Source organism: Eubalaena glacialis, chromosome 11, assembly GCF_028564815.1.
Source record: "Eubalaena glacialis isolate mEubGla1 chromosome 11, mEubGla1.1.hap2.+ XY, whole genome shotgun sequence".
Taxonomy (NCBI): Eukaryota; Metazoa; Chordata; class Mammalia; order Artiodactyla; family Balaenidae; genus Eubalaena; species Eubalaena glacialis.
In genome coordinates this window covers 12,383,865-12,394,618 of record NC_083726.1, presented here as the reverse complement: position 1 = coordinate 12,394,618, position 10,754 = coordinate 12,383,865, and the positions used below count along the sequence as shown (strand labels likewise).

General features: G+C 44.2%; 1 protein-coding gene across 11 annotated transcripts in view; it reads right to left on the bottom strand.

Annotated features, from left to right (window-relative positions):
• Positions 1–207: 207 nt before the first annotated feature.
• RBFOX2 (RNA binding fox-1 homolog 2) overlaps positions 208–10,754 on the bottom strand; it is a 263,107-nt gene continuing 252,560 nt past the window's right edge. For 10 of the 11 annotated variants that reach the window (XM_061205623.1, XM_061205624.1, XM_061205632.1 and 7 more), the window contains 3 exons: positions 8,008–8,096; positions 7,471–7,543; positions 208–5,771 (listed from right to left, as the gene is read on the bottom strand). In XM_061205623.1, coding sequence (XP_061061606.1) covers positions 5,717–5,771; positions 7,471–7,543; positions 8,008–8,096 — 217 coding nt within the window. In that variant the 3' untranslated portion in view covers positions 208–5,716. Of the gene's footprint in view, positions 5,772–7,470; positions 7,544–8,007; positions 8,097–10,754 lie in introns of those variants that run through there. The other variant, XM_061205627.1, reaches the window with a different exon arrangement.

Below are 10,754 nucleotides of genomic sequence, written 5' to 3'. Positions count from 1 at the left end.
CTGCAAAGACTGGAGGAGCCGGAGGGCAGGTCCCATGGTCCCAGCCTCGGCCTGTGTTTCCCTCTCCCCTCATCTCATTCAGGGAGCGTTGTGTTTGCCGCCTTCTTTTTTCCATCTTACAAAAGTCAAATCCAAGTTCTATCTTTGGAGCATGGGGGAGGCAACAGAGGTCGTTGAGGATCAACACACGCAGGCCAGGGCGAAGAATGGTGTTTCTCCTTTTATTTAAAAACAGTGCTTCATTACCATTTGCAAAGGCAGAGGCAGTGCTCCTCCTTCGCTTAGAGTTTATAAAAGCCAGCAACATGATCAATAATTTATACACATGGATAGTAATACAAAAAAATAAGGAATAAAAGCTAAAGATCTAACTACTCCGACCTTCACAATTCCAGCTACTTGATAATAATAGGAGTAACCCAATGAATACTGTATGGTCTGAAAGCTACTATACAATATGATTCTTAACAAGAAGGGGAGGGAATTAGAGACTGTCACAAAGCCCTGGGTGCTTCTCTGGAGTTTGTAGGGAAACAGGACCCTGGGCAAGCAGCTCGGGTGTCCTAGGAAGAGATTTGGGGGGGGGGGGGTGGGGAGGGGGGAGAAAAGGCGAGGTGGTCGATTATACAAGCATCCCATGTGATGCCCCCATGCCCCATAGGTACCTGTTTTGCCATGGCAATGGGAGGGGGCCGGAGAAACTGCACGTTGCATGTAGGGATGGTTTCGTCCCTGCCACGGGGAGCGGGGACAAGAGGGGAGGTTCGGTGGCATTTTTAGCCTTGCAGAGATTTGGACTGAAAAGCTCAGAGACTCAGGTGGGTCAGCCTGTCAGGGACAAGCCACCCTGCCCTGCTCTCTCAGCACTTTGCAGCCCTAGCTTACGTGTGTCAGCCCCAGGTTTGCTCCAGCTATTCACAAGCAGAATTATAACACAAGAAAAAAACAATTCATATCCCTTAGGGGGAAAAAAAAAAAGGAGGATCAATTCATCACTCGATATATAATACAGCCAAAATGAGCTGCCAAGACAAGCACACACACAACACACAATACTGTGAACAGAAAAATACAAGAAAATGACAAAGCTCAGGGTCTGGGTGGGGTATCGACGTTGCTTAAAGCACTCATCAGTCCCCGGAAAAACCAAACCAAAAAACATTTTTAAAAAATTCAAAAACGTACGCACCCCCTGGGAATCTGGCGTTGGTAACAGGGGCGGGTGGTAGGGGGGAGAGAAGAGCATCGCTGTTCCCTTTTTGCTGGCTGGTGTGAGCTGAGCCCTCACCACACTGGCGGGTGCGTGTGTCACTGCCAGGCGGAGGGGCCCCGGCTGGCAATCCCCTTAAAGGCAAGGTTTGAGTTGTGGCCGATGAGCAGTTCTCTCCGTTACCAAGCCCTGCCAACCAGCACTACCATGGCTGAAGTGATCGACCGTTTTCCTGAGTAATCTGTAACTGGCTACAGTTCCGGTAACGTGGAGAACTCAGCTACTGCGGCCACCCGCCATATTCGAGGACTCCCCTCCGCCCCTTGGCTCCTCCTCCCTAGTGCATCTGATTCGGGAATTTGAGAACCTGCTGCAGCCTGGTCTGTAAGCCTTATTTCAAAGATGGGGGCCAGGGACTCAACGGCACTCGCTAAACCAGAGGGCACATGCTGGCTTAGGACACCCAGAGTCTACTTGGGAAGGGCCCTGCTTCACACTCTAGCTCCTGGATGGCTATTGCCTGGTTGATCAGTCAAGTGAGGATGAAGGAAGAACACAGCAAAGGGGAAAGGGAGGGAAGAGGCTTTCGGACAGTAACATTTCCAAAAAAACCGTGTTTTATGCAACAGAGAATCAGGTTTCACTGGTGGATACTACAAACGGTCAAACATTTTCAAGAGCATGACAAAATAAAAACACACAAATTTACGTTGGATGTTCACCTTGCCCACTATTTTTTTTCCTATCTTAAAACAGTGCAAACAGGTAACTTATGCTTTTAAAACACCACTACCCCTTCCCCACCCCCCAAAGTCCCTTTCCTCCTATTTTCTGGGGGAAATGAGTCTGCGATTCTGCAACTGTTTCTGTGCTAGGGGGTTGCAAGCAGCCGAGAAGTGGCTGGGCTTGGTGAAAGGGGGCGGTCCCAATGGTCCCCCCCTCCTCCCTTACAGTGCCCTCTGGGCTGTCCCTTGCTTCCCTCCCTTGGCCTCATCCTCCCTCCAGAAGGAAGGGAGGCCATCCAGCCCTTCCTGCAGATCCTTGGGGTTGCTTCCATCCCGAGTTTACACCTCCTTCCTACCTGGAAGCTATGTGACTAGTTATAGGGTGGTAGTGATTCACCAACTTATCTGCTAGAGCTCTAGGAAAGTAGAACCTAAACTAAGAGCAGTTCAGCCCCTGAGGAGTCACACTTCTGAGAGAAAGCTGCTATCATTGATTTCTACTGAATAGAGCTCCACTAGCTCCCCTTAAACTAAGAGCTGAGCTCCAGTCCCCTTCTTTTTCAAGGAAAAATAATATTGGCTCAGTTCCAACTGTGGCTGCTGACGGAGGATGGTGACCGTGGGCTTTGTAAAAACTGAGAGCCTTAAAAGTGACGAATCACAACAGCTGATATCGGTCAGTGGGAGCTGAACTATGTAATATAAGGAATTCTGGAAAAGCTCTAAGGACAGCTCTCTGGGCTGAAAGAGGGATATTCAGATAAAGGTGGTCACTAGAGGGCTCCTGAAAGGAGCCCAGCTTCTAAGAGTAAGATGCTTAGTATAGAAGTCCACATCGTGACCTACAATAAAGCTGTCGAAATTGATTCAGCATGGATACGTTTTCTGGAATTATTCACCAGCATCCTCTAACAAACTTACAAGATGCCATACTCTCTTCTGACTCAGTTTCTTAGTCCAGTGGGAACTAGAGTCAGGGATAAACAAGCGCTGATGCTTCGAGGAACCTGCCTCTGATGAAGTTGCCTGTATGGAATCTCAAAGTTCAAAAGCTGATGGGGAGGTTGATGCTTCGAGAGCCCCAATTCTCAGTGATGACACTGAAAACCAAAGGCCCTTTAATAACAAGCAGAACTCTATTTAGTCTTTCTTAGTAAAAGGAGCTGAAGGAAGCAGTATTAAAACCATCCCTGGAAATGCAGCAGAGGCCCCCCTGGAAAACACAGAGCTTGCCTATGGAGTCCTCAGCCAGAACCAGCTGAACTGAAATGCACAAAAGCTCAGGCTTCTGCCTCTTTTAAAAGGGCTGTGGAAGCTGCCTTCTCTGCCTTTCCCATCATCTTTCCCTCTTTCTGGAAAAAAAGAATAGAAAATTCTTGAACTCATTGCCCTATTTTCCTCCCCTGCTATGGATACAACCATTTAGAATTTGGCCTTGTCTCCACTGAGTAGTGGCTTGCCATTTGTGAGAATGGCCCCTATATGAACAGGACATAAAATTTCTCTCAGTTTCTTCACTCAGTAAAAGCTCTCCCTCAAAACAAAAGCAAAAGAAAGAAAGAAAAAAATCCTCCCTGCCCCCATTCCCCAGACCTGTGAAAGCCCCACATCCCATTCCCACACCCCAAACTATAATATTTATATACACACACAACAAAAATTGTCTCAACAGCAACAAACCAAACTTTGGCTTGGGGAGGGGAACCCTTAAAAATGGCCAATGGACTGGGCAGTCTGGTGTCCCCTATTCTGTGCATTCCTCCCCAGAATCAGTAAGAATTGCATCGAGGCCTCTAGCTTCCTTGATGTCTCCCCTAGTTTCAGGGAAGCCTCCCTCCCAGTTATTAGGAGAGAGAGGATTCTGAAGGGGGAGAAGAGATGTATTATACACGACAGGCCAGTCCCCCCCCACAGATCCCTCTCCTTACAAAGAATGTTTGATGCTGTCATATGTCAGTCATTTTAATTCAGGGACATGAATCAGTATCAGTCAAGAACACGGGTGGAGGCAGGAGTAAAAAAAAAAAAAAACAAACCAAAACAAACCCATAACAAACCAGAAGCTCCATGTCTCTGAATTACTTACTCCCTTTAGCAGCTATTCCTCGGGTGAAAGGTCACCCTAGTACCAATGTGAATAGACCAGGGAGCCAAACGGACCGTGCTTTTCTATTTTCTAATGCCTTCATTTTGGAAATCCTGCAGGACCCCTGCCTTTAACAGCTAAGAGCTAGAAGAGAAACACTTTCTCCCCTGTCTGATAGAAAAGTCGAAGCCAGGTAGTGATAGCAGTGACTCACTGTGGTGGCCACCACATGACTCTTCCTGGCAACGTATGAGATCCTGGCCGTTTCAGACCCTCCTTCCTGTACGGGAGGAGAGCAGCCTCAGGGGATTGTTTCATGTCCTGTAGTGTTCATGAGTACCAAGTGGTCCAGATGCTCAGCTGGGTGTCTTTGGAGGACAGTGAGAAGCTGGGTGGAATGGCCACGAGGGCTCCAGACTGTGGACAGAAATGACTCGTAAAGGCTCTGGAAGATGAAAAGTCCTATGGCTTTGGAGCTTGTACAAAGTGCCTTTGCCTGCCCTCACATGCCCTACTCACGGAGACCTCCAGGGACAGCTGATCTAGGGCTTGGTGCTTCATCTTTTGCCACCAGAGCCTTTATTATATGTTTTCTACTTTGTACTGACTTTTTGATGCAAGAGAAAGATCGGGAATTTCAGGGCACCTTAATCTGACATCGTCTAACACCCCTTTTCTTGCTCTCACCCTCTTCACCGGTGCGTGACAATTTGTACTTCTAGCCCTCAAGCCGTGCCCAGACACCTCGGGGAAATCTGGCCACTGGCTATTTATTCTTCTGTCCCTGGGTCCTAAATTCCTGAATCTCGAGGACATGGGAGCAGGGTGTTAATAAAAGGAGAGATGAGCTAAGCTGTGGTTCAACGAAAGGAAAAGCAGCCCAGCAGGAATGCCAGGGTTTACAGGAAAGAAAAGCGTGATCTTTTTCATACTCCACAGTTCATTCCAAGACCGGTTTCCTAATGAGGTGTTTATTATCCACAGTCTGAGCACATGTCTGGAAATATTAATACTATAATTCCAAAAACGATGCCAACTGTCTCAGGCCTTGCGTGTAAGATGATTGTAAAGAGAATGAGGAGACAGGAGGGAAGAGGAGAGGAAAGTGTCTTAGTGATTCTCCTGCTTTGCCAGCACACATTCCTATAGTCTATTAGCATGTGGATTCCAGCCACAGCCAATCAGAATTGCCTGCCAAAGACCAGAAACTCAGAAGACTAGAAGGATATCCTGTTGCAAAGAGATCTCTTCCACTTCTGCTTGTCCCACAGCCATTCAGCACCAGATACACTTTGGTAATTCTGTCTGCTGATTTCTGATCAGACGCATTTATCAGCTCCTAACGTCTCTCCTTCCTCATTAACTGCCTCTTCCGTGATTGACAGAATAAGCTAAGCACGGACATACAGACATGGAAATGCGTTATTTTTTTTTTTTTTTTTACCACAGTTAAAAAAAAGAAAAAAGAAAAAAGAAAAAAATGCACAATCTTTGGAACAAAAGAATTAAAGGCAGAAATTTAAAGGAAAAATACATATTCAAAGAACATAGTGAGGTATAAAAAAGTATTCTCTCTTTTTTTGTGTTTTTTGTTTGTTTGTTTTTCCTCTTCATCTTGCTATAGAGTTCCTCTACTAGTAAATATTGCAATAGCCAGGCCTCATGAACTGGGGGGCTGTCCCACTTGCAGGGGTCTCACGTCACTTCAGTAAGGGGCAAATCGGCTGTAGCCACCTCGGTATAAACTCGCCTGTAGTAATTAAAGACACAAAAATATTAAAAGGTTGATGAGAGAAGCATTACAAAAGAAGACATGTCCTGAGGAGGGATTTGGAAAAACAGCTTCCTTAGAAGCTTCAAAGCAACTGGTTAGATGTTGTCTAGTGCATGAGGTCAGGAAACCAACTTCTGCCTCTAAGATCCTCAGACCAGAGCCCAAACATCTACTGCTGACCTGATATTCTCAAGGGGAGAGTATGCTAATGGTTCATTATTTACATGAGTTAGCACAGAAGAGAAACTCAATGAAGTTTAAAACCAAGTCTGTAAATAGTTTGATTTTTTAAAAGCATGGGTCTTGTTTACCTTGATTACCTCATTACAAGCGTGACCTAAAGCAGACTGCTGATCTTACCTTCTTACCCATTACCTGACAGTGGAGAACACGTTACTTTTGACCACTATCTCTGTCACATCGCATGTTTGAGATGGTGCTGGATTTAAACCTGAGTTAATCTTTCAACGAATAAAGTCTATTTCCTCTGTAATTTATAAAAAATACCAACCAGGTTGTTTCTTGACATATCTGACTTTTATCTTTTATATATATATATATATACATATATATATGAGATATGTAAAACTGGGGTTTTAAGTGGGCTTCTTTCCTTAATCATAATCTAATGAATTATCTTTTTCAATCAAAAGTTCCCTAGGGACATATCGCTCCTTGGGTCATTCTTTTAGTACAGGACTTATATCACTTGGGCACTAAATAAAACCTCAGGAATTCCCAACACTTCCTTATATCGTACGTCTCTACTTCAGTTCTAAACACTGCCCCCCATACCCCCGCAGGACCCTATTACTTCCTTCCACAGATCTTCATCAGTAGAGATTTAGTGTGGGAAGTGGCAGGCTCTCTCACATCTTTTATGTCTTAACTGTGACCATCGTTCTGCCTCCCTCTCAGACATGGTCATCTGTGTTCCCGGGCCGTTGGCCAGTGACACCGTGGATAGCAGAGAACGTCTGGCACGAGGAGGTATCACTGTGGACCGGCCAGTCTTTGCTGAATCCAGTGAGTCCCGTCATTGGCCCGGAGGTGTCCAGGCCAACACAAAAATACTGCAGGGGGGATTCGAGTTTGGTCAGGGGGATTATTCTAGATGAGCTCTATGGACTTTTTGTATACTTCTAAGAAATATACCATATTTTGCCACAAATGTTATTAATAAAATATCTTTGTAAGGCACTTGCTTGGTGATTTTTAGTACTATCTGCCGGAAGGCTTAGGAATAGCAGGGACATCCTTTGGCATCTGCATTTGAAGCAGACAGGTTAAGGTTTTTCAAAAGTTTACTGTGAAAACTGGAGAGTCTTGTGCCCCAAGTCTTGGCGAATACCTATCAGTAAAACTCTGCCACAGGTATGCGTCCAGCATCTGAGCCATTATAAAACAGCAGCCTGCTCCCTTCCTTCCTCCCGAACAATGCCGTTACTCAGGGCAGACTGTCACTGCTCATTCCTTTCTGCTGTCCTCAACCAGGCCAGGGGGCTCACACGAGCACACACACAGAAGTGATATGAAATTTCCAGACAGTCCTATTGGTTTTAATACTTTGGCAATGGAAGAAGGGGTGAATTTATCACCTCCCTAGATCCTCTGTAGTCTGTAGGTAAAAGTCAGAAGTAAAACGTTTGAAAAAATAAAAGGCACATCTACTTACCACAGCGCCAACTCCATAGCTAGCGGCAGGGGCAAGGGCATGGTAGGGGTCGGCCGTGTACACCCTGCCATAACTGGAAAAAGAAATCCAATCAGGGAGATAAAGGAAAGACAGTGACAAAAAAAAAAAAAAAAAAATTAAGGGGTTTTACTGTGCTAAGGACTTGTAACTTGGAATGTTATTAGGAAACTGGCAGAATGGAAAAAATCTCTCCGTTCTACTCATAAAGGCAGCAACTGAAAATTTCTGAAGCACGTCTATAAAATGGAAAAGAAGGGCACTGGAGATGAGGAAGAGGGAAATTGGGGTCAAAGCCAGAAACACACAGGAACAAGAGGGAGGGAGGGGAGGAGTGTGAGCCTGTGAGCCTGTGAGCCGCTGGGTTTTTGGCAGGATAGAGTCCAGGCAGAAGGCCTGTGGAAAACCCAGCTCAGCAGGCAGTCCCGGGGGCTAAGTGCCCTTTTGGAAACGGCGCGGGGAAGGAAAGGGGGTGACTCGGGGCGGCCCGGCGCTCCCCGCCCCCGTCTCGGCACCTACCCGTCGCTATAAGCGGCGGCGGCGGCGGCGGCGGCGGTGGCAGCGGTTGCAGTAGCAGGCTGTGCGTATCTGTAGGCTGCGTATCCACCCTACAGGAGAGAGGAGAACTGACTTTACACATGCCTCTCCCCCGGGGGGCAGGCGAGCACACACCCGCCCACACGCAGATGGACGCGGACGCAGACGCAGACACAGACACAGACACAGACACGAACACAGACACACCCGTGGGGAGAGAATGTTTCAAACTGCATCAGTCTGCATGTTATTCCTTAGTGTACAATTAAGCTCCGCCCAAGGCAGGGATTTGCTTTGCAATTTGTAATAGTAACAAAAATAAACTACACTGGAGTACCTCTTCTCAAATTCAAGAAATGAAGATATGATTTAAAACATTTTTTTATTGAAATATAGTTGATTTACAATGTTGTGTTAGTTTCAGGTGTAAAGTGATTCAGTTACACATATATATATATCTATATATTTATTCTTTTTTAGATTCTTTTCCATTATAGGTTATTACAAGATATTGAGTATAGTCCCCTGTGCTCTACACTAGAACCTTGTTGGTTATCTATTTTTATATATAATAGTGTGTCTATTGTAATTCCAAACTCCTAATTTATCCCCTCCCACCCCCCTGCAAAATGAAGATATGATTTTGGGTCTGTCTTCGTTGGAACTTTGAACAGGGAAAATATTTACAGGAAGTTGGGAGAACTTCATCTGACAGGAAATGTAAATTATAGATTAAAACATTAAATTTATATGTGTTAACTGCAGATTCTCTGATGCGTACTTGGATTGATCCATTGCTAAGAGACTACAGTATATAAAGAAAGGTCCCATATAGTGCTATGCTCCATGTGGCCTAGTGCGTTTGCCAAGAGGCTAAGATAATCAAGCGATATTTAGAAGGAAGAACCAGTGTAGATCAGGGGTTGGCAAACCTCCATCTGCGGACCAATGCAGTTGGCCTCCTGTTTTTGAAAGTAGTTGTGACAGAGACCGTATGGCCTATGAAGCCGAAAATCTTTACCACTTGGCCCCCTACAGAAAAAGTTTGCCAAGTCCAATCTATAGTTCAGACTCAGGCAAACCAGATTACAAAGGGTTGTGGACCCTTGGACTAGGTTCAAACAGATCAGGAAGCCCTTCCCTCCCCCCCCAAGCCTTTAACTGCATTTATTTTTCTTCCCTAAAAGGTTTTGGGACTTCTTACATCCTAATCTCACAGCAGGTTCTGGAGCTTTTCTTCCAAGTGTTCAAATATCCTCTCAGTCCTAAAGAGTTTCAAACTCCCCTGTCCTGTTCTTTTACCTCAGTTTAGGTGAACCAAATACTCAAAAGGTTTTCACTGTCAGGGTGAAATACTTCATGAAGTTTTTCAAAGATAATCACAACAACAAATGACGCATGAGACAGGCTATTTGAAAAAGTGGCAAGCTCTACTTTTCCTTCTTCTTTACCTTTCTAGAATTCATCTATTTTACCTAAACCTAATTCAGGTGTGTACTTCTATTACTGTCATTTCCCCATCAAATATAGGTAAATACAGCTATGTCCATTTGGATGGCACCTCAGCAGCGAGCACAGCATGTTTCGTTTCTGTATATTACTGTGTCCGTTTCTCATGGACATCTGAAGCTTTCTGGCCTGTGCTTTCTGCTTTCTATTCCTTCAATGTTCAGTTTTTGCTAAACCTACAAAAGAAATTTCAAATTTACTTCTGTATCATTTCTTAGGATTGGAAACAACCATTTTCTAATGGGACCCTTGGTCTTCTTAGCCATCTGACAGGGAAGCTTCTAGCTTGCTGCTTTTATTTCTGTTCAAATCTTATTCTGGAAATAGCTGTGATTTCTTCTTAGAGGTTTCTACAGCTTTTTGCTTATTTCTTACATAATTTATGCCTTCTCTAACTGAAGACACTGCACCACGGGGGAAAGCTTACTGCTGCTCTTTAAATTTATGCTGCTTAAATTCATCAGAAGCAGCTTCAAACATACATTAAAAAAAAAAAAGCCCCTGATTGGCTTTCAGTGGTTTTGTATTATTCCTTCTTTGTTCTTCAAGTGAATGACTTGGAAAAGTAAACATTGTTTTCTCAATTATAAATCTTTCCATAGATATTCCTATAAATAAGAAAACTCTAATTAGTATTACGGAACACTGGCAATGAGATGGTAATGGATAGGGCCATGGCAGGAAGTACCCTCGGGGGCTATCTGTGATCCACACGCTTCCTCTGAATTCTAGCCAGGTCTATGGGAACAGGCAGGCCAGACTGATTTGGGCAAAGCCGTACATCCAGGCTGCAACATACACACTGCCATACATACACACATAAGCATATACATTTATGTATAAACTAACTCAAGTGTCTCTTTACCTTTTAAACTTCTAAAGAAAAAATGAAACAGTAAAAGGATTGTTAAACAAAACAACATGCTAATCATCATAGTTGAAATTTTAAGCTTTATATGAACCTTGAAGGCTCAATTTTTTGGTATCACTAGAGATGGTTCTACTAGTTTAGAATTAAAGTTTGCTAGTGTGAAGTTTACAGAGGGGCCATGTTTAGTAAAACATCTTTGTAAATGAGGATAATGTGGTAAACAAGCATCATGAGGCTTCTCTCCTTAGCATTCCTTCAAAATCCAAAATAATCTCTAAAAATTGAAAAAGTCAAGATAATAAAAGCAATTAAAGCCTAATTTATATCTTTCTGAGTAAAACATTTAAAA